At 45.4% G+C, this 24,210-nt stretch overlaps 2 protein-coding genes across 3 annotated transcripts; both read left to right on the top strand.

Annotated features, from left to right (window-relative positions):
• The first annotated feature begins 6,538 nt into the window (after positions 1 to 6,538).
• On the top strand, positions 6,539 to 10,151 carry LOC125543099 (CASP-like protein 3A1). The gene is made up of 4 exons (XM_048706346.1): positions 6,539 to 6,674; positions 7,506 to 7,879; positions 7,966 to 8,101; positions 9,746 to 10,151. Exons 2-4 carry the CDS (start codon positions 7,608 to 7,610, stop codon positions 9,959 to 9,961), a joined length of 624 nt encoding a protein of 207 aa, XP_048562303.1. The 5' UTR covers positions 6,539 to 6,674; positions 7,506 to 7,607; the 3' UTR covers positions 9,962 to 10,151.
• A 246-nt stretch (positions 10,152 to 10,397) lies between these two features.
• On the top strand, positions 10,398 to 13,607 carry LOC125543098 (ultraviolet-B receptor UVR8-like). Of its 2 annotated transcripts, none has more exons than XM_048706344.1 (5): positions 10,398 to 10,823; positions 10,932 to 11,114; positions 11,788 to 11,823; positions 11,937 to 12,056; positions 12,154 to 13,607. In XM_048706344.1, exons 1-5 carry the CDS (start codon positions 10,413 to 10,415, stop codon positions 13,450 to 13,452), a joined length of 2,049 nt encoding a protein of 682 aa, XP_048562301.1. In that variant the 5' UTR covers positions 10,398 to 10,412; the 3' UTR covers positions 13,453 to 13,607. The 2 variants fall into 2 exon arrangements, with proteins under 2 accessions (XP_048562301.1, XP_048562302.1); XM_048706345.1 differs by having other exon boundaries at positions 10,575 to 10,823; positions 11,929 to 12,056.
• Positions 13,608 to 24,210: the final 10,603 nt, after the last annotated feature.

Here is a 24,210-nt window from a genome sequence, read left to right as displayed (position 1 = left end):
GGAGCGTACGATATTTGATCAACCTTGGAAATACTTCCAACACATATCGTCATCTCACCTTTAGCTAGTCTTCATTTATTCCGTAGCTTTTATTTCGAGTTACTAACACTTAGCAACCGAACCGGTATTTAATACCCTGGTGCTACTAGGAGTACTAGTAAAGTACACATTAACATAATGTATATCAAATATACTTCTACCGACCTTGCCAGCCTTCTCATCTACCAAGTATCTAGGGTAATTCTGCTCCAGTGGCTGTTCCCCTTATTACAGAAGCACTTAGTCTCGGGTTTGGGTACAACTTTGGGTTTCTTCACTAGAGCAGCAGCTAATTTGCCGTTTCATGAAGTATCCCTTTTTGCCCTTGCCCTTCTTGAGACTGGTGGTTTCATCAACCATCAACAATTGATGCTCCTTCTTGATTTCTACTTTTGTGGTGTCAAACATCACGAATATCTCAAGGATCATCATATATGTCCCCGATACATTATAGTTCATCACGAAGCTCTAGCAGCTTGGTGGTAATGACTTCGGAGAAACATCACTATCTCATCTGGAAGATCAACTCCCACTTGATTCAAATGATTGTTGTACTCAGAAAATCTGAGCACAAGTTCAACAATTGAGCTTTTCTCCCTTAGTTTGCAGGCTAAGAAAATCGTCGGAGGTCTTATACCTCTTGACGTGGGCACGAGCCTGAAATCCCAATTTCAGCCCTCGAAACATCTCATATGTTTCGCGACGTTTCAAAACGTCTTCGGTGCCTCAACTCTAAACCATTTAACTGAACTATCATGTAGTTATCAAAAATGTGTATGTCAGATGTTCGCAACATCCACAAACGACGTTCGAGGTTCAGCACACCGAGAGGTGCATTAAGGACATAAGCCTTCTATGAAGCAATGAGGACAATCCTCAGTTTACGGACCTAGTCCACATAATTGCTACTATCAACTTTCAACTAAATTTTCTGTAGGAACATATCTAAACAGTAGAACTGAAGCGCGAGCTACGACATAATTTGCGAAGATCTTTTGACTATGTTCAGGATAATCAAGTTCATCTTATGAACTCCCACCCAGATAGACATCCCTCTAGTCATCTAAGTGATTACATGATCCGAGTCAACTAGGCCGTGTCCGATCATCACGTGAGACGGACTAGTCATCATCGGTGAACATCTTCATGTTGATCGTATCTACCATACGACTCATGCTCGACCTTTCGGTCTCTTGTGTTCCGAGGCCATGTCTGTACATGCTAGGCTCGTCAAGTCAACCTAAGTGTTTCGCGTGTGTAAATTTGTCTTACACTCGTTGTATGTGAACGTTAGAATCTATCACACCCGATCATCACGTGGTGCTTCGAAACAACGAACTGTCGCAACGGTGCACAGTTAGGGGGAACACTTTCTTGAAATTATTATGAGGGATCATCTTATTTACTACCGCCGGTCTAAGTAAACAAGATGCAAAAACATGATAAACATCACATGCAATCAAATAATAATGACATGATATGGCCAATATCATATAGCTCCTTTGATCTCCATCTTGGGGCTCCATGATCATCTTGTCACCGGCATGACACCATGATCTCTATCATCATGATCTCCATCATCGTGTCTCCATGAAGTTGCTCGCTAACTATTACTTCTACTACTATGGCTACCGGTTAGCAATAAAGTAAAGTAATTACATGGCGTTGTTCAATGACACGCAGGTCATACAATAAATAAAGACAACTCCTATGGCTCTTGCCGGTTGTCATACTCATCGACATGCAAGTCGTGATTCCTATTACAAGAACATGATCAATCTCATACATCACATATATCATTCATCACATCCTTTTGGCCATATCACATCACATGGCATACCCTGCAAAAACAAGTTAGACGTCCTCTAATTGTTGTTTGCATGTTTTACGTGGCTGCTATGGGTTTCTTGCAAGAACGTTTCTTACCTACGCAAAAACCACAACGTGATATGCCAATTGCTATTTACCCTTCATAAGGACCCTTTTCATCGAATCCGATCCGACTAAAGTGGGAGAGACAGACACCCGCTAGCCACCTTATGCAACTAGTGCATGTCAGTCGGTGGAACCAGTCTCACGTAAGAGTACGTGTAAGGTCGGTCCGGGCCGCTTCATCCCACAATGCCGCCGAATCAAGATTGGACTAGTAACGGTAAGCATATTGAACAAAATCAACGCCCACAACTACTTTGTGTTCTACTCGTGCATAGAATCTACGCAATAGACCTAGCTCATGATGCCACTGTTGGGGAACGTAGCAGAAATTCAAAATTTCCCTACGTGTCACCAAGATCTATCTATGGAGAAACCAGCAACGAGGGGAAGGAGAGTGCATCTACATACCCTTGTAGATCGCTAAGCGGAAGCGTTCAAGAGAACGGGGTTGAAGGAGTCGTACTCGTCGTGATCCAAATCACCGGAGATCCTAGTGCCGAACGGACGGCACCTCCGCGTTCAACACACGTACAGCCCGGTGACGTCTCCCATGCCTTGATCCAGCAAGGAGAGAGGGAGAGGTTGAGGAAGACTCCATCCAGCAGCAGCACAACGGCGTGGTGGTGGTGGAGGAGCGTGGTCCTCCAGCAGGGCTTCGCCAAGCACCGCAAGAGACGAGGAGGAGAGAGGTAGGGCTGCACCAGGGAGAGATCAAATCGTCTATGTTGGGCAGCCCAAAACCCCCACTATTTATAGGAGGAGGGGAGGAGGGTGCGCCCCCTCTAGGGTTCCCACCCCTAGGGGGGCGGCAGCCCTAGATGGGTTTGAGGGGGGCGCGCCCTAGGGTGGGCCTTAGGCCCATCTGCGCCTAGGGTTTCCCCTTTCTCCTCCTAGCTGCGCCTTGGGCCTTGTGGGAGGCGCACCAGCCCACTCAGGGGCTGGTCCCTTCCCACTCTTGGCCCATGCAAGCCTCCGGGGCTGGTGGCTCCACTTGGTGGACCCCCGGGACCCTCTCGGTGGTCCCGGTACGTTACTGATAAAACCCGAAACTTTTCCGGTGACCAAAACAGGACTTCCCATATATAAATCTTTACCTCCGGACCATTCCGGAACTCCTCGTGATGTTCGGGATCTCATCCGGGACTCCGAACAACATTTGGTAACCACGTATATCTATTCCTTATAACCCTAGCGTCATCGAACCTTAAGTGTGTAGACCCTACGGGTTCGGGAACCATGCAGACATGGCCGAGACGTTCTCCGGTCAATAACCAACAGCGGGATCTGGATACCCATGTTGGTTCCTACATGTTCCACGATGATCTCATCGGATGAACCACGATGTCGAGGATTCGATCAATCCCGTATACAATTCCCTTTGTCTAGGGGTACGATACTTGCCCGAGATTCGATCGTCGGTATCCCGATACCTTGTTCAATCTCGTTACCGGCAAGTCTCTTTACTCGTTCCGTAACACATCATCACGTGATCAACTCCTTGATCATATTGTGCACATTATGGATGTCCTACCGAGTGGGCCCAGAGATACCTCTCCGTTTACACGGAGTGATAAATCCCAGTCTCGATTCGTGCCAACCCAACAGACACTTTCGGAGATACCTGTAGTGTACCTTTATAGCCACCCAGTTACGTTGTGACGTTTGGCACACCCAAAATATTCCTACGGCATCCGGGAGTTGCACAATCTCATGGTCTAAGTAAATGATACTTGACATTAGAAAAGCTTTAGCATGCGAATTACACGATCTATGTGCTAGGCTTAGGATTGGGTCTTGTCCATCACATCATTCTCCCAATGATGTGATCCCGTTATCAACGACATCCAATGTCCATGGTCAGAAACCGTAACCATCTATTGATCAACGAGCTAGTCAACTAGAGGCTTACTAGGGACATGGTGTTGTCTATGTATCCACACATGTATCTGGGTTTCCTATCAGTACAATTCTAGCATGGATAATAAACGATTATCATGAACAAGGAAATATAATAATAATCAATTTATTATTGCCTCTAGGGCATATTTCCAACACTACCCCCCTCACCTGGACCTCCTTCCCCCCGCAATCCCACATCATTGGATGCGCTCTCCGTCCCCATTGCCGTCGGTTGCCGTCCTCTTCGCCGTCGCAGCATCCGTACTCGCCCCCCCGGTCCAGCAGGAAGCCCTCGCCCCTCACACCGGCACCCTCTGTCATTGCGGCACCTAGTAGCTGCCATCGTTGTTGCATTGTCGTGTCACCGACGCAGCTCTCAATGTCGCCGCTCGCTGCCATTGGTGAGTCAGGTTGAAGCTTTTTATCTCATCGACTGAAGCTTTTTCTATGCCGGTTGAAGCTTTTCTCGCAGATTAAAGCTTTCCACCGTACCAATTGAAGCTTTTTTTCACCTAGGACTGAAGCTTTTTTCACAAGGGTTGCAACTTTTTTATTTTGATTTTGCTGGTTGAAGCTTCCCCTGTTGATGGTTGAAGCCTTTTTCTATATACACTTAAACCTTTTTTTGTCAATGGTTGCAACACTCGTATCGTGGTTGAAGCTTTTCTGTCAAAATGGTTGCAATTCTTTTCCGCTTGCGTGGTGCCGTGATTGAAGCTTTTCTCTATCTATGATTGAAGCTTTTGTGTGAAATGGTTGCAACTTTTCCTTGTTGGGCAGTCCGATTGAAGCTTTTCCTATCTACGGTTGAAGCTTCTTTAACAACTATTAGAGTTGTTTTATGTGACGGTTGCAACATTTGAATAGGCATGGGTCCGTCCATGGCAGGAGGAGGCCATGTCATCTCCCGTGGCTCAGCCCAGCGCCGACGATGGTACCCTCCTCCTTTGTACCTCATCGCTCCTCGCAGCGCTGCTGGTCGGAGGCATTCCGGTGCCAGGTCCTTGTCGTGTGCGGCCATGGTGAAGGCCGTAGGTCATGGCGACGGGCGCGTCCATGGCGAGGGGCCGGAGGCGGTGCACGAGTTCACTGGGCGATGGTCGGGCATCAAAAAAGGCGCGAGGGTGCGCGGTGGTGCCGGCGCAGGGGACACGAGCGGGCGACGACAGTCCTATACAAGGGGCGCACGTGATTCACATCCGCATGTGACGCGACTGGCCCGAGTTTCGGCCGGCGCGCCGCGGGGAAACGTTTCCCTAAGAAAAACATTTGGAGGTATCGAAAACATGTTTTGCGGTACTAATTTTTACGGTCTGCTAGAGATGGTCTAATCTGTCCTGACTGCGCGATCTGCCCTTATACCACTGTCTCTCTTCGATTACGATTCAAAATTTACAGTGTTGCCGGTATGCGCGCCCTTGACGCCCCCGTCTCCTCCCGCTCTCGCGATCCGGGGCGCAACCCGACCCCCTCCGGCCTCCCCACCCCTCCTCCATTGTAGATGACGCCGACGTCGCGGCGTTTCGGCTCGATCCATGTGCCGACGAGCGCCTCCCGCCGCGGTTCCAGGCCCGCCTGCTCCGGCCACGGCCTCCTCCTCCTCCCCTTCCACTGGAACGCCCTCACACGAGCCTACGTACGCCTCGGCTCTCCCCGCGCCGCGCTCTACGTGGCGATCCACATGTTCCGCCACGGCGCTCACCCCAATCGCTGCACCTTCCTGCTCGCACTCAAGGCGGCAGCCCAGGCCGAGCCCCCCACCACCAGCTTGCGCTGCCAGCTCCACGCTGCCGCCTCCAAGCGCGGCCTCGCGCGTCACCCCTTCACAGAGAGCGCTCTCATTATCTGCCACGCCAAAGCTGGCGACCTGGATGCCGCCCGCAGGGTGTTTGACGGAAATCCGCACCGGGGACTCGGTTCGTGGAACGCCATCATAATTCATAAGCGGCCTCTGTCAGGCTGGGAAATCCAAAGAGCCGTTGGCTTTGTTTATCAAGCTGCGGTGGTGTGGCGTCGTACCAGATGATTTGACCATGGCGAGTCTCATGTCGTCTTGCTGTGCCGTTGGAGATATTCGCTTGGTAGAGCAGCTGCACAAGTGCATGTTACAATGCAAGTGATCAGGCCGGCTTCACGCGACCCTCTCCAACTCGTTGGTCGATAGGAATGCCAAGTGCGGCCGCACAGACCTTGCAGGGAGGGTATTCACGAGAATGCCTCTCAAGGATGTGTCGTCGTGGACAACCATGATTACAGGACTTGCAACGCATGGTGAGGAGCAGCGTGCACTAAGCATGTTTGATGAAATGAGGAATGAAGGGGTGCCGCCAAACAGGGTGACGATGTTGGCAGTGCTCTCTGCTTGCTCACACAGAGGGCTGGTAGATACTGGGATGGGCTTGCTGAAGCAAATGGAAGATGGGGAGATTAAGGTAGCACCAACCGTTGAACACTCCGGGTGTGTGGTTGATATGCTTGGTAGAGTTGGTTTGGTGGATAAGGAGCGTGCCTTGGTGGAGCACAGAATGCCGATGGAGGCAAATGTGGTGATATGGGGAACATTGCTTGGTGCATGTGAGAAGCACTGCAATGTGAATGTTGGCAGGTGGGCGGCAGAGCAGCTACTAGCGGCTGTGCCATGGAATGACGGGGTTTATGTAGTGCTGTCCAACATATACGCTGCTGCTGGCATGTGGGGTGAGGTAGAGATGGTGAGGAAGATGATGTCGGAGAGGAAAGTTATGAAGTTCCCAGGCTGCAGCCTATAGCTCTGTAAAATGGCCGCCATTGAACTACTAAAGGTCTGTTCTTTGCTTCACTGATACTTGTTCAATACCTAGTTCTCCAATCTCGTTATCAAAATCATGATGGAAACTCATTTGCAGATACGGTCGTTGTTGTAGTTTGTCGATCACTGTTTTGATCGCTTTGGTTTTTTTCTTTTCCCTCGCTTAGGTATAAGTTTGGTCTTGTATGACTTTGCTCTTTACCGGCGTGTTTCTTTGGCGAGGTCGCCAAAGAAACACTGTTTTGATCTGCTCCAGTTAGATTTCTCTGACGGTTTTATCCAATGCTAGAGGTGTGTTTTCTAGTGATTACATGGGTACTGAGCGAGATCTTAAATTTTTGTAGTAGATCTCCATTAAAACTGACGCCCACATCTTCCTTAAAGAACCATACTCCAAATCAGTCTTAAAGTAGGCTTACCTAATGATTAGGACAACCGTATTGTATCCCAAATAACTAACCCATGTGACTGCAAATTTTTAGTCTTACTAATTCTGCCTTCTCCTTTCAGTCCACTGCATTTGGTAGAATACGCAGATTCCCACGAATCTTTGGAGAGAAAAGAAAAGATTCCCACGCAATTGCTTTGTTGTTGCAATAACTATAGAACCTAGCACTGTTCTTAATGCACAAATTACACATCCTGCTGACACTTGGCGATAACTGCAGTTGTCAGCTAAAATCTTATCCTAGTGATAGGCTAGCAAACAACTTACAGGTCTTGGGTAGCTCGAAAGCCGTGCTGCTTTTGTCATAGCATGGTGACAGCAAGTACAGAAAACATTCACGGGTGCATCATATATGCATATAACATGGATTCTCAACCAGATACATCTTTTTACTAGAATCCTCCACCCCCCTCCTTCAGTTGCATCACCATGCTAAAAGGAAAAACAGCATAGCCAAAAGCTTCTACGATCAGAAAACCACAACCAGGAGCAAAAGGAATGGGTTCCTTTGCTAATGGCCAGAATGGTTCGGAGCTTGGCATCCAGATGCCGGCCATGGGGAGCAGCGCGGTGCCGGAGCCTCCCACAACATCTGTAGCAGCAAGATGTCCACGGCTGGACATGGCCATGGTGGCCACCAGAGCTGCAGCCCTCGTGATGGCGCTGCTCTCAATGTCGCTCATGGTCTCTGCCAAGCAACGGGGTAGTCTCATCATCTTTGGCATCGAGATTCCACTGTATGCCAAATGGTCCCTCTCTGATTCGCTGAAGTAAGTCTTTGAACTGTTGTAGTTTGAAATCTGTAAATATCTCCGTGCAGAATACTTAGTTCTGATGGTGTTGTTCGTAACTTCAGATCCTTGGTTGGGCTATCTGCGGCAGCAGCTGCCTACTCTCTGGCACAACTTCTGTCGATTGCGTACAAGGCCTTGAAGAAAGTCCCTGTGGTTCCATCCAGGCGCTATGCCTGGATGCTGTTAGCTGGTGATCAGGTATGTTATGATCATTTTGATCTGATTATGCATTTTCTGGTAATTATCATTGTTATTTGTGCTCCGATGATTAGATTTTATTTTTTTAGTCATGTTGTTTCATACTTTATTTCCCTGTTTGTGATGTCTGCATAAAAGTGACAGTTTCCTCTATGTTATGTAATACTCTTATGTATTTTATGGGCGGGTCAGTAGCCAGTACTAGTATAGGCGGTTGGTTGAGTTAGTTCTAAGTTACGACTGAAGAAATCTCATGCTAGCAACTGTCATCTTAGTACAAAATTTATTTAGTCCCTTGTCACTAGCTTGCCATGTCTATATGTTGGCTACATAAAAATAGTTCCGTTACTTTTTTCTTTTCTTGAATGTGCATCATTTTGTGTTAGGAGGAATCACCAAAGATGGTGAGAGTCTTTACAAACCAAACAAAAAACTTGAAGTTGGAAAAAACCCCGCAAAGAGAACAACAAACTAGCAAAAGAAGGAAGGAAGCGGTAAAAAAGTTTCCTTGCTTGATTTAGATGGAATGTTTGTCACTAGCCACAAAAGACTACAGAAAATGAATCCTTTTTATAGCTTACAGAGAAATTATTCTTTTTTTGTGTGCATGTGAGTGTTCAATGTTGCAAAGTATTCCTATTCTGTCCTTTATCACTGTACACTGATATCACTTTATAAACATATCACTTTTTTGTGCATGTGAGTGTGCATTTTGTCACCTAGTCTTATGCATTTGAGGAATACACTGATATCACTTTATAAACATATTTTAGATAAGTATATTCTGCACTTTTATTAGAAATAGGCACGAGCAAAATTGAGTATCATGTACATGCGCGGCGGTATAGGGATTCAATTGTGCTAAATATACAATAAAAGTCCATAAGGGCTGTTTGTTTTTTCTTGAAGATATTGAGAATTAAACTCCACAGTGGCACGCAACTAGGTGAAGAGCAAAGGCAAATCATATTTGAGCAAACTAATGTTTGTACAGAAAAACTTTTTCTGAATTTTCTTATACATAGTTGGTATGGCGTTTCTTCAGTGGCCCTCGTAGCAGTTGATACATGGTAAATGCACATCTTGTTTTTTTGGCATTGATATTGGAGTACAAAGGTAATTCGACATTGTTTTCTCATGCTATCTATAAGATGGAGAATGATTTATAATAACCATAAATTAAATCTCAGTAAACGAACTACCAAGTAATTCATTACCGATTCCTTACTAGCATCTTGCATATGATTATTTTCGCACCCCTCCCAATCAAAATTAATGCTGCTTAAAAGACACATTTATCTGTTTCTTTTGAGCACTGATGCATTCTCTATGCCGTTTGACAAGTCACATTGAAGTGATTGAAGAAATTTGAAAGTATACCACATAAAAAATAGTCACCGAATCATTCCAGTAAACCCTATCAATGGGAAGCCCAGGAGACCAGGACTTTTTGCAAGCTTTCTGTACGATGTTTGTCCTTAGGCGTTTGTTTGCTTCCAAACTTTGTTTCCCAGGTAATAGCGCCTTCAGTAGCTCATGACCCTCTGTTAGCTTTGACAAATAACATCTGAACTTTCTGAACTCTGCTAGTGTCTGACATTTCCATGGAACTGAAGAATTATACGGCTGGTGCATCCTTGGCAGGTCTTTGCGTATGCGATGCTGAGCGGGGGGTCAGCAGCGGCGGGCGTCGCAAATTTGAACCGCACCGGCATCCGGCACACGGCGCTTCCCAACTTCTGCAAGCCCTTGCCACGTTTTTGCGACCTATCAGCAGCCTCCATCGCGTGCGCCTTTCTCAGCTGCGCCTTCCTTGCCGCATCCGCTATAATCGATGTTATCTGGCTGTCAAATCTGTGAGAATGTGAGATAGATGGTGGCAAACTAGTACACCCCTTGGCAGGGAGTTCAACTTTCAGGGTGCTGTGCCTTTAGATGATGCGCCGAACCTGAACCTGTAAAGTGTCCTGAAGTCCTGTGAGTTGGCTGCTTGTACAAATTGGAGCCCCCTTGGTGCAATGGATGGCATCACCTGGATGTTGATTGTTGATTTGCAGTGTTGCGAGTTTGCGTTTTTGGAGTAGTGTCATGAGTTTTTTCTCCAGGATGCTCTGATCATATATGCAGAGTTTGGTTTGGTTGCCGCTTCAGTTCAGTAAAAACATTGACAATTCCACGCGCACCCCAAAAAAGAAAGTTAACACTGCCACTTGTCTACATTGATGACAGTAGTGAGTACACATGAACACCTGTCCACATCGCACTCCCAATCAGCACACCTACCCACCTTTTCCTAAATTCCAACCACTTAATGGCGCTTATCATCATGGTAGCAGCAGCCATATCTGCATCTGCGGTGACGCAGCGGCAGCTAGGCGCGCGACACGCCCAAACCGATACGTATCGCAGGATAGCTCCGGAGAAAAAGCGAAGACGACAGCGCGGGCGAGCCCGAAGATATCGGCACGCTCGCACGCACGCAACTCTCACACTGACTTTGCCGTTTCGATTCATTCACTCGAGTGAGTCGACTCCTTTATCGTCTTCCTCTCCTCTCCTCCACGAGCTTCCTTTTCAACCGCCACCTTCCTCTCGCGGCCAATTCTTCCACTTGTACGGTTGTACCCCTGCCGTCTCCGCCACTCCACCGCTGCCCCCCCGCAGATGCCGCCCAAGGTGTCCGCCGTCGCCGCCGGCGAGGCCCACACGCTCGCCCTCACCAGTAAGCACCCCCGACCCCCGCCCCACGTGGCCACTTTTGTCACGCGGATTCTTCCGGGCATCGCCGGAATTCGGGATCTGAAGGGTGGTTTTCGTTCGTGGCTTGCAGGTAACGGGGAGCTGTACTCATGGGGGCGGGGCACGTTCGGCCGCCTTGGCACCGGTCGCGAGGCGGACGTGCACGTGCCCACCGCTGTCGTGCCCGCCGTCGCTGCTGCTCCTGCTGCGGGGAGGCAGCGGCCCAGGTTCACCGCCGTCGCCGCCGGCGCGTACCACAGCCTCGCGCTCGACGGTTCGTGCTCTATGCCTCTATCTCGTCCGCTTCTTCTACTACTGTACTCCTCTTCGTGGTAGTAAAAGCGAAACTAGACATTGTTGTACGGCAATTTGGGTCGGGAAAATACTGTCTGAAGTACTTGCAGCATTCTGAATTTATGATGTCTGTGCGGCTTGTGGAGAGTGGTAGATGCACTAGCCTGAAAAGAAAACTGGAATTGATCTTACAGTGGCTCAAAACGTGGGACTGCCTGATTCCACTTTATGGTTGTCACTAAACTGGCAGTTTTATTTGCTGGTGATGCAGTCTGCAAGTTGAAATGATGCCCAGGGTCCAGGCCATGTGTGATTTCTCTTGATTTCACAAGCAATTGGGCTTTCATACGATGTGTGCATGCATGTGCATTGAATTTTTCTACCGTTGATTTGTGTAACTGTTCGTGTGGTCTTGACCTGACCATGCATTACTGACTGAACTGATACAGTGAGAGTATCCCGTACACAAAACATCCCTTGTTTCTCTAGACTCTTGGTGCATGAGAAATAAGTTGTTTCATTTGTTGTGAGTCTTATCTGTAAATGATTTCTTAACTTCAACGGTAGTGAAACACCCTTGCCAAATAGTAATATAGTATGATGAAGGTTGATAGTGAAATGTCATTGGTAATGAATACTCTTCAACATTGCAGATGAAGGCTCACTCTGGTCATGGGGCTACAATATCTGTATCCTTTATACTGCTTGTCTTATTTTGAGTTTTGTCATATCGAAATCACTCTAGTAATATCCTTGTCATTATCGACTATTTTACTTTCTTGACTACCTAACGGACGGTCAGCTTGGCTATGGGGAAGAGAATTCCCTTTCTCCATGTTTGGTCGACGGTTTTCAAGATTTGGGTTCCCCTGAAACACTGCAGGATGAAGAACAGAACACTCTTGCAGGGACTCCTTTGAAGGTATAAAAGAAGCACCCCTTTTCAGCAATCAACAGTTTGCAGACTCTAAGCTTGAGAGCTTTCTGCTTGATTGATCCCGTTGTATGTTCTGTTACAGTTGTCTTCCGTGAAAGCTGGGGGCATGATGTCATTCGCAATAGACAGTCTTGGGGCCCTGTGGATGTGGGGGAATTGCCCCCAGCAGACTGATGATGGGGAGTTTTGTATAGCAGCTACCTCAGCCCCACTGCCTGTGTGGGATTTCCATGGTCACACTGTGGTTAAGGTTGCCTGCGGTAATGAGCATGTTGTAGCTGCTGTCAGTGCTGGAGAGACATATACAGGAGGTGACCTTGTCTGTTATTCCTGGGGTAACAACAACCATGGGCAGTTGGGTCTAGGTGACAAGGAAAGTAGGTCTCGCCCCGTGCTTATCTCAGAATTTGGTGAAGGCTCTTCATGGGAGGTGTATGAAATTGCATGCGGAGCTTGGCACACTGCTGTGCTCACCAATAAGAAGTCCTTTGATCAGGATCTTGAATCTCGGTGCTGGACATTTGGCATTGGTGACAATGGGCAGCTTGGCCATGGAACAACTGCCACCATCTGCTCCCCGCAGCCTGTTGACGGCTTGCCCACTGGTTCCTTCCTCATCTCTCTTGATTGTGGATTGTTCCACACGGCAGTGGTCTCCTCCGACGGAGAGGTGTGGTGCTGGGGAATGGAGAGAGGCCTCGGATTGTGCCCAGATGCTAGCTTTTCAGGAATGGACGCAGGGGATGCTCTGTACCCCATAAGGGTTCAGTCTCCTGAGACGAATGGGTTCAAGTTTCTGGGGCCAGTGCAGGTTGCCTGTGGAGCTGCCCACACTGTTCTTGTTGCCGGTGACGGGTACAGGATGTGGGCATGGGGCCGAGGCCGCAGCGGCGTGCTTGGGAGAGACCAGACTACTGACAGTTACACTCCATGCGTTGTGATGTGGCCTCCTCTTGATGAGAACTTCCAAGAGATTCATGGGGACCAAGCGCAGGCGTCGACATCAAGAGCGAATGATCGCACTAGCACCGAGCTGGAGCTGAAGTTATCTGCTGCCTCAGAGGAGCTACAGTTCCTTAGGTCAAAACTGACACTCATGGAGAGATATGCCAACATACTCCACATTTCAATATTCCGCAAGCCAATGGACGAACGGACGCTTCCTCGCTCACTTCAAGAGTCTGCAGTCTTTGATATCAGGAAGGAATTTGAGAACATCTTGGATTCGTCAGATACCGATGAACTCGCTCGCTTGGAGATGTTTTACCGTAGCATGCTTTCTGGTGTGAAGGACAAGCTTCTCAAGAGAAAAGTTCAGGTGATGGTCCAAGAATGCATTGTTTCACTCTCTGCAGGGAGGCAAACCCCGCGTGGTCAGTGAGTTGGAAGACAGTTGTTATAAACTGCATTTTCACTGTACAGAATCGAACTTATATTATACAGTATGTGTTAAAATCGCAATAAGCTCTCTGTGCAAACCTGTTGTTTCACCTATTTTGTCAACTTTCTACCGCAACGTAGACAAATTATTTGGTATATCACCTATCACTGATGGTCACTTGGCTGACCATTTTATGGGCACGATCTGTGCTATCGTATAATTGTAGGGTTAATCGTGTTATTTTCTCTGTGTTAAATATTCTCAGTATGTACATACATTATCTAAGATCAGCTATATATATGGCAACACTAACAACTAAAAAACCATAGTTAGGAAGGTAGCAGCAGGCAAATATAGTGTCTTTTGATGTTTTATCATCAGACAACTTACTCAAGTGAATATCTATCTCGCTTAATATAAAAATATGATCCTTGTGTCATGAACCTAAAATAGGCTTTTATCGATTATTTGCATTGTTCTTTCATTCAACATTGTTGTTCTGTTGGAAGCGATATGTTTTAAAAGGTGACATGAGTTCTCTTGAAGTAGCTTGGGAGTTGATTTGCACCAAACAGCTGGTGATCTCAGTAGCTTTGGAAACTGACTAGCAGGCAGAGGCACGGCGTGTCGCCGCGTCCATGAAAGAGCATGTTCAAATGCTTGTTGCTTTGGCAAGGGAAAAACAATTTTGTATAAATATCACATGATCAAACTTCTGTCTAGCCTTTGTCGGGCCTACTGTATATCAACCAGTCTCAATACATATCGCAGTAAATATGAAAGAGAATTTATGCTTCCGTAGAAGTAGCCACTTCTTATCTTAGGTCTGAAACTACCCTAAACATCCAAAAACAATAGGAAAATTGTTGCAGGAATTTTAAAATCCTTACAAATATGCTTACAATACGGGAAAGTAAGCACTACCTTGCAGCAAACAATTACCTTATGTAGTCTCATTTTACATCACGGTCTTGTTTTGTTTTCAATGAAAACAGAAGCAGGGGTGGTGCCCTTGAAGATCATTCTTTTTACATCATGTTCGTTTGCAAGACTGAGTCGATCATTCTGAGCATTGGCACCATTGTTCAAAAAATCAAGTAAAAGCAGTGTGGTAGACAGGGCCGGATGAATGGAGAAGTAGAATGGTGTCACATAGGCACACCTAGGACCTGCACTTTTCTTCAATATAGTGTCTACCAATAATGAAAATACTTGATCATTTACCCTTGTGCGTCCTGTAAACATGGCCAAACTGGGCCAATATCTTCACTGATGCTAATGCGTCTAATGGAGTACAGTCCCTAATAATGTGCTCTTCTTCTCACTTGTTTATTTGTGTACACCAAAACAAGGTTGTCAAAATGGCGATTTCGAATCAGATCGGAGCTCCAATGGTAGGATCATAAATCATAGAATCTTAACTATTAGGATTGTAGAAACATAGATTCTATGAACTAAAATTATAGAATCGGAGGGGTTAGATTGTATCATAAAGTCATAGAATCGCATAATAGAATCGCGATTCTGACAACCTTATGACCAAAATCACTATATCAAACAGACAACCAGTCCATAAGCATCGTCGAGTACCGATAGGGAGAAACAATAAAAAAACATGATCCATATAAGTTCCTACTACTCAGAGCCAACTTAAAGAAATCTCAGAGTCTAATAGCTGAGCCGGATCTCTTCCTTCTCCCCAAACTCCAACAGATAGATGGCGCACTCTGACAAGGTCTTCTCCCCCTCCCCAGCTGCCACGGATGTCGAGCCCTTGAGTGGCGCTATAGCCGCCACCACGACGTCGTCATACGCCAGCTTCGGAAGTGCCATGAACCCCCCCCCCCCCCCCCCCTTGTTCGCCGTGGACGCGTCAAATCTGAAGGAGGCACACCAAGCGAGAGCGCACGTAGCTAGTCAAGCCGTCGGGTGGAGGAGAGCCCCGTGTGCTGCAGCGGATCTCCCCTCTCTCTCTCTTGTTGCCTCTGTATGCACTACAAAAAAGACACATCCGTGACATTATGGCTTAGAACGAATTTTTTCTGTCATGGTTATGACACTTCTATGACGATAATTGTGACAAAAACACGTTTCATCATAGATGTGGTGGGCTCCTACTTCTATGACTAAAAACATGACAGAAAATGAGCTTTTCGTCATGGGTGGGCCGAGGACGCACCCGCATGACATTCTTTGGGCCGTCCATGACATAAAAAATCATGGCAGAAATGAGGGCGAGGAAATTTTCGCGAACTTTCCGATTATGGTGGGTGGTCGGGGCCGAGCGATGCAGTGTGGTTTGTGTGTTTCTCTCTCATACGCGCATGTGGTGCGAGTCGTGTCCGCTGTAACTGAAGACGAGCCAGAGGTCTTCTCTTACTGAACCCGAGCGATCACATTGCTACGTACTGAAGCCGATCGATCGATCCCTTTGTTGTTAACTAAACCCGACCGACTCCTTTGCTGCTAACTGAACCCGATCGATCGCGGCTGCTGCTTACTGAAGCCGACCGAACCCCCATGCGAGATTTAGCTAGCCGGTTGGTTTGCCTCTGGACGAACAGTGCATGTTGTTGCCGCATGCGTGATACGTAGAACGAGTCGAGGCGTGTTGAGTCCAACTGGTTGGTTGGCTATGGATGAACAGTTCCCGATGTGGGTTGGATGAATAGGACCCCAGTCGTGTGTAGGCGGTTGCCGCTGGATGAACAAGACCCGTTGGTAGTAGGCAGTTGGATTTATGATGATCTCCATGACAGCTGGGACCCACCAACTTTATTATGATCCATTTCGCGAAAATATAGATTGTACCAAAGATGCTAAATAGTTTTCGTTTTATTCTTACTCGAAAAAGAAGAAATTTAAAAAACCAGAAAACATTTTCGCACGCAAAGAAGTGTCACCTTATTACGCACAAAAAATAATTCCCCCTGCTAGCTGGGACCCACCAGATTTGGAGGCTGACTTGTGGGCCTACTAAGTTGACGCATATGCAGAGCTTTGTCAACTTAGTCAATAAACTATTTCTAGCTTCAGTGACCGTTAGATGTTAAGCCAATGGCCATGTTGCATCTTTAACCTTTGCTCTTGCTCCAGCCGCCCAAACCAGCGCCCACCGTACTGCCTACTCCAGCCTCCCGTGGTCGGCTATGCTGCCATGCATGCCTCACCGCTCGACCATACTACCACTGGCTAGGCCTTCCCTCTACTCACCCACACTCCCTATTATTCTCCGACGATGGCAGCCTTACACCATAGCCGACCAGTGAACCCTCGTACTCCCCTCCGCGTGGGCATCCACCTGGCTCGTCTTCTCTAGCTCCGCGTCGTTCCCTTCCTAGGCCTCGCCGTCGTCCAGCGCCTTGATGCTCTCGGCGCGGCGTGGTCAACAAGGTCGACGAACGACAACCATCGGAAGAGGACTGTAGGCGGTGAGGCTGACAGTTGGACCCACCAGCTACATCTTCGAACACAAGGAAGTACCTCCTTATTACTCGCAAAATAAAAATGATTCATTCCCTGACAGACGGGACCCAATAGCTATATCTTGCATGTAAGGAAGTGTGTCCTTATCCTCCCTGACAGCTGGGACCCGCCTGGTCGAAGCGTACGTAACGTTGTATGTCTCATCGCAAACGTGTACGTACATACTAGTCGATCGGTCTCTCTGCAATGATGAATCGTGACCAAGTAGCGGCACGTGTTATAGTAGATCCCCCAACGTAGTAGTTCAGGTAGTCCCGTCTAAATCGTGTACACGTATGTACAGCCACATGCCAAAAAATACGGCCTTGTACATACATACAGGCAGGGTCTCGAACACGTACTCACGCATACGTACGGCCAGGGCTCGTGTACATGGAGAGGCAATGGACGGCAGCAACGGCGTCCTATTCATCGGTATCTAACCGGCTAGGTATGAACGGAGAAACAACGTCGTGTTAACTAGGAGGCAACAGAATGTGTCCTATTCATCATGAGCCAACCGGCTTGGACGGAACAGCCGAAATGGGGCCTAGCGTATCGCAAAACGGAGGAAACGACCTTCTGTTCGACCGCCTACGGTCGAAACGGAATCATGTTCATCGGAAGGGGTCTGCCATACCACAAAACGGAGCAAACAGACTTTTGTTCAAGCACCTATGACCGAAACGTGGTCCTGTTGATCGGGAGGGGTCTGACATACAGCAAAACGAAGGAAACGAACTTCTGTTGGAGCGCCTACGGTCGAAACGGGTCATGTTCGTCGGGAGGGTGTGGCGTATCGCAAAACGGGACTCCACAAGCTACTGTTCATCCACCGTCGACTTCCTCTAGCCTCCACCAACCATTGTTCATCCACGGGCTACTGTTCATCCAGCCTCCACCGACTACTTTTCAACCAGCCTCCACGGGCTCCTGTTCATCCACTCCCAACCGGCTGCGGTGTGTGGCGGCTTCCTCGGGGTCCTATTCATCCATCGACAACCGCGTACTACCACGGGGTCCTGTTCATCCAGTGGCAACTGCCTACACACGGTCGGGTCATGTTCATCCAACCCCCACCAGAGTCGTTCATCCACAGCTAACTAATCGGCCGGACTCACCACGTCTCGACTTGTTCTACGTATCGCGCGCACGCGATAGCAACGGGCACTGTTCATTCAGAGGCAACTCAAATGGCTACCTACGTCTCGCATGGGGCTTCGATCGGGTTCAGTTAGCAGCAGCGATTGATTGGGTTCGGTTAGCAGCAGCAGCGATCAATCGGGTTCAGTTAGCAGCGAAGGAGTCGGTCGGGTTCAGTTATCGGCGAAGGGATCGATCGATCGACTTCAGTACGTTGCAGTGCGATCATTCAGGTTCAGTAAGCAAACGCTTCTTGCTCGGGTTCAGTTATAGCGACACGGCTCACACCACGCGCGCGTACGAGAGAGAAACACATAAACCACACTCCATCGCTCGGCCCCGACCACCCACCATAACCGGGAACTCCACGAAAATTTCCTCGCCCTCACTTCTATCACGACTATTATGTCATGGACGGCCCAAAAAATGTCATGCAGGTGCGTCCCCGACCCACCCAGGATGAAAAACCCATTTTCTGTCATGATTTTTTGTCATAGAAGTAGGAGCCCACCACATCTATGATGATACGCGTTTTTGTCACAATTATCATCATAGAAGTGTCATAACCATGATAGAGAAAAAATTTGTTCGGACCTTAATGTCACGGATGTGTCTTTTTTTGTAGTGTAAGAACTTTGGAGTGATTCTTTGTCACATGTTGAGAGACGGTTATATGATTCAATTATGTTAGCACTATTGAGAGATTGCGCTCAGGAAAGTAGGAACCCTAGGCCTTGTTTTTAAGAATTAATATACCGTTTTGCTCGCTGTTTGCTAATTGCTACCTTGCTGTTTTTATTATTTCAGTTTACAAAAACCTATATCTACTATCCATACTACACTTGTATCACCATCTTTTCGCCAAACTAGTGCACCTATACAATTTGCCATTGTATTGGGTGTGTTGGGGACACAAGAGATTTCTTGTACTCCCTCCATCCCAAAATTCTTGTCTTAGATTTGTCTAGATACGGATGTATCTAATACTAAATTGTGACTTGATACATTCATATCTAGACAAATCTAAGACAAGAATTTTGGGAAGGAGGGAGTATTTGATTGCAGTGTTATTTGAGAGAGACCATCTTCATCCTACACCTCCCATGGACTAATAAACCTTAGGTCATCCATTTGAGGGAAATTTTCTGTTATCCTATAAAACTCTACGCTTGGAGGCCCAACATAGTCTACAAGAAGAAAGTTGCATAGTGACATCAATCACGTCTTCGGTCTCCGTACTAATCTCTGTGCAAGGGGTTAGCCACATCCCTCAAAGAAGGCGACGATCTACATCTTCCAGGCGCAACCGGACTATGAGACAAATGAACTGCCTTAGTGCGGACGAACGCGCTATGAATGTGATGGCGAGACTGTGAAACAACTGCATTTTGGGACATGGTTGTCTTAAACAGCGCTTGGATCTACCGAATCCCTTCTTCCACCATCGAGTCGGCCATAAGTTCCTCCATCTGCTCCCAAGTGAGGGGTTGGGGAACGTACTGCTTGTGGCCAGGAGAGTGGTCATCCCCGTGGTCGTCGTTGGCGCGCCCATGTGAAGCACCCTCGAGGCCATCGCGGGCGCTCGTTGATGTCGCTTGAAACTACGTCGGTATTTCCCCAAAGAGGAAGGGATGATGCAGTACAGCTACAATAGGTATTTCCCTCAGTTGTGAAACCAAGGTATCAACCCAGTAGGAGAACCAAGCAACCTTATATAAATAGTACATGCACACAAAGAACAAATACTTGCAACCCGACGCGTAAGAGGGGTTGTCAATCCCTCCTCGGGTAAAAGATAGATTGGTTTGTATGATTATGGCTAAATATATCTTGCAATAACACAAAATAAAAAATATGCAGCAAGGTATTTTGGGGTTTTTGGAATAATAAATTTGAAAAGAAAAGCGAATAAAAACATATCTCAAAGCAAATATGATAAAGAATAGACCCCGGGGCCGTAGATTTCACTAGTGGCTTCTCTCAAGAAATAGCACACGGTGGGTAAACAAATTACTATTAGGCAATTGATAGAAGATCGAATAATTATGACGATATCCAAGGCAATGATCAATATATAGGCATCACATCCAAGATTAGTAGACCGACTCCTCCCTGCATCTACTACTATTACTCAACACATCGACCGCTATCAAGTATGCATCTAGTGTATTAAGTTCATGGAGAAATGGAGTAATGCAATAAGAACGATGACATGATGTAGACGAGATCTATTAATGTAGGAATATCCCCCATCTTGTTATCCTTAATAGCAACAATACATGCGTGTCTTGCTGCCCCTTCTGTCACTGGGAAAGAACACCACAAGATCGAACCCATCATAAAGCACCTCTTCCCATGGCAAGAAAAATCGATCTAGTAGGTATAACTAAACCAAATATTCGAAGAAGAAATATGAGGCTATAAATAATCATGCATATAAGAGATCAAAGAAGACTCAAATAATATTCATGGATATAGATCTGATCATAAACTCAAAGTTCATCGGATCGCAACAAACACACCGCAAAAAGAGTTACATCAAATAGATCTCCAAGAGACCATTGTATTGAGAATCAAGAGAGAGAGAGAGAGAGGAAGCCATCTAGCTACTGCCTACGGACCCTTATGTCTACGGTGGACTACTCGCGCATCATCGGAGAGGCACCGATGAGGATGATGAACCCCTCCATCATGGTGTTAGATTGGATCTCGTGGTTCTGGAGCTTGCGGCAGCTGGAATTGTGTTTCATCGACTCCCCTAGGTTTTCTGAAATATTTGGGAATTTATAGGGCAAAGAGGTGCAGGGGGGCTCTGTGGGGGCACAACTCACTGGGCGCGCCCTGGTGGGTTGTGCTCCCCACGGGCCTCCCCTCTGGTACTTCTTTGGCCCATTGGGTGTCTTCTGGTCCAGAAAATATCTCCAAAAAAATTCGCTGCATTTGGACTCCGTTCGGTACTGATATTCTGTGAAGTAAAAAACAAGCAAAACTGGCACTAGGCACTATGTCAATAGGTTAGTCCCAAAAATGATATAAAGTTGCTATAAAACGATTGTAAAACATTCAAGAATGATAATATAACAACATGGAACAATAAAAAATTATAGATATGTTGGAGACGTATCAGCATCCCCAAGTTTAATTCCTGCTCATCCGCGAGTAGGTAAATGATAAAAACTGAATTTTTTATGTGGAATGCTGACTAACATGTTCATCACATATTCTTTTCTTTTGTAGCATGGACATTTGGACTTTAATATGGTTCAAAGCAATAGTCTAGTTTTGACATGAAGATTTCAATACTCAAGCATATCAACAACCAACCATGTCATTCAAAATATCAACACTAAAGAAAGTTATCCCTAGCCCATCATGCTCAATCATTGATCCATGCATGAAACACACTCGCATATTAGCTACACCCAATGCTCAAGTACGGTCATAGTGCCCATTAGTTGGTGCTTTATAAGAGAAGATGGAGACTCAAATAAAAATAAAAATTTCATAAAGTAAATAGATAGGCCCTTCACAGAGGGAAGTAGTGGTTTGTAGAGGTGCGAGAGCTCAAAGGTTAAATTAAGAGATAAATGTTTTGAGAGGCCTACATTTCCTGTCAATGAAAATGTCCGAGTAATTCCCAACACATTCCATGCTAGATATATCATAGGCAGTTCCCAAACATAAAATAAAATTTATTCCCTTTTCCACCATTCTTTCATATTCCACGACTAGTCGTATCCACGGTTACAGTCCATACCAACACTTCTAAGGAATTTATTATTTCACAACATAAAGTAAATTTCTTTTTCATTTCAGAACTGGGCATCCCTATTACCGCCGTACTCTCGTGCAATGACAAGTGAATAAACACTCATCTTGAGAATAACATATCTAGCATGGAAAAAAATGGCCACCCCCTGCCGGTTCATGAGCGATACGAGCACACAAAAAGGAAATTCATTTTGAAAGTTAGAGATGGCACATACAAATTTTCTTAGAACAGCACGGAAATACCGCATATAGGTAGGTATGGTGGACTCATATGGCAAAACCGGGTTTAAAGATTTTGGATGCACAAGTAGTATTTCTACTTAGTACAAGTGGAGGCTAGCAAATAGATTGAGAAGCAACCAACCAAGAAACAAAAAATCACATAAGCGAGCATTAAGCATAACTAACACCGGATAATGCACCATAAGTAGGATGTAATTTCATTGCATAAATATTGACTTTCGGGCTTGCATATAGAATCGCAACCCTTAACACAATTATTCTTACTAAAGCATAGTTACTCACCAACATGACTCACATATCACTATCATCATATCTCAAAACTATTACAATGAATCAAGTTTATTTTGTCCAATGATCTTCATGAAAGATTTTATTATATCCCTCTTGAATATCTATCACTTTGGGACTAGTTTAATATGTTGCTTTTGATAAGCTCAAACAAATTTAAGTGAAGAACATGAGCATAAAAATTTTCTTCTCTCAAAATAATATAAGTGAAGCATGAGAGAATTTCTTCAAAAATTTTACTAACTCTCAAATAAATCTAAGTGAAGCATGAGAATATTTCTTCAAGAATATTAAAGCACACCATGCTCAAAAAGATATAAGTGAAGCACTAGAGCAATTCCGTAGTTCAAAAAAATTAATTGAAGCATAGAGAGCAAGTCTAACAAATCATAGCATAATTTTGGCTCTCTCAAATAGGTGTGTCCAGCAAGGATACTTGTGAAAAAATAAAAATCAAAATAAGAAAATACTCATATAATACAAGACGCTCCAAGAAAAACTCATGATATGTGACGAATAAAAATCTAGCTACAAGTAAAATACCAATGGTCGTTAGAAGAAAGAGGGGATGCCTTCTGGGGCATCCCCAAGCTTAGTTGCATAGTTCTCCTTGAATAATAACTTGGGGTGACATGGGGCATCCCCAAGTTTAGGCTCTTTTCACTCCTTATTCCTTTCATCCATCGTGATCTCACCCAAAACTTGAAATCTTCAATCACACAAAACTTAACAAAGCTTCGTGAGATCCGTTACTATAACAAAGCAAATCACCACTCTAAGTACTATTTCAAACCCATTCATATTTTATTTTTGCATTGTACCTACTGTATTCTAAATTTACCATGGCTTATAACCCCCAATACAATCCATAGATTCATCAAACTAAGTGCACAACGCAAAGAAAAACAGAATTCGTCAAAAACAGAACAGTGTGTAGAAATCTGGAAACTTTGTATACTTATATAACTCTAGAAATTCTGAAAATTAGAAATATGTATAAAATTTGTATATAAATCTTTTGTAAAAAATTCAGAAACTTTCGTCACCTATGTGATTTATGAAAATTATTTTACTAGACGCAAAATTTTCCGTTTTCCACCTAGATCAAATCAGCTATCACCAAACATAATCCAAAAGGCTTTACTTGGCACAAAACTTAATTGAAACATAAAAACACAATCATAACAGTAGCATAATTGTGCAAACACTAAAAGCAGAAATAAAAAGGCAAAAATAATTTTTATTCATTGGGTTGCCTCCCAACAAGCGCTATCGTTTTATGCCCCTAGCTAGGCATAATGCATAGATTCAAGTATTGTCATCTTTCTTCTTATTTTCCATAGCCGTGTTTTTGTTAGGAGATTTTGAAAAAATAACTTGGAACACATTATCCATAGAAATTTTAGCATTATCAAGTTGCCCATCTACGTATCCCCTTTGATTTCTGGCCACAATCCAAGAATATTGTTGATTAAGATCATTAAAAACTTGTTGGATTGTATCTAAAACGGGGATTTCCTTTTTAAGGTTCTCATAAAAAATTTGATTATTTCCAAGCAAATGTCTCAACATATAATCACTATTATAAAGGGTCTCATCTATCACCGGGTTTTCACGGCTCATACCATAAAAATCAAAAATTTCCCTAGCTTCCCGTACTATGTAATCAAATTCATTCATAACAACAAGGGTGGCTAACTTTTTAGCTTTGGGATCCTTTACAACGGGCAGCTCATAAAACAATCTTTGCAAGGTAGGATGGGTACGGATAAATCTATTTTCAAGTTTCAGAACTAGCGTTGAAATAGCCTCCGCATAAGATTTAGTTCTCTTTGTCGGGAAACATTG

The sequence above is a fragment of the Triticum urartu genome, chromosome 3, assembly GCF_003073215.2.
Source record: "Triticum urartu cultivar G1812 chromosome 3, Tu2.1, whole genome shotgun sequence".
In the NCBI taxonomy this organism is placed as follows: domain Eukaryota; kingdom Viridiplantae; phylum Streptophyta; class Magnoliopsida; order Poales; family Poaceae; genus Triticum; species Triticum urartu.
Note: the sequence above shows the minus strand (reverse complement) of the source record. Positions and strands in the feature narration are given on the sequence as shown.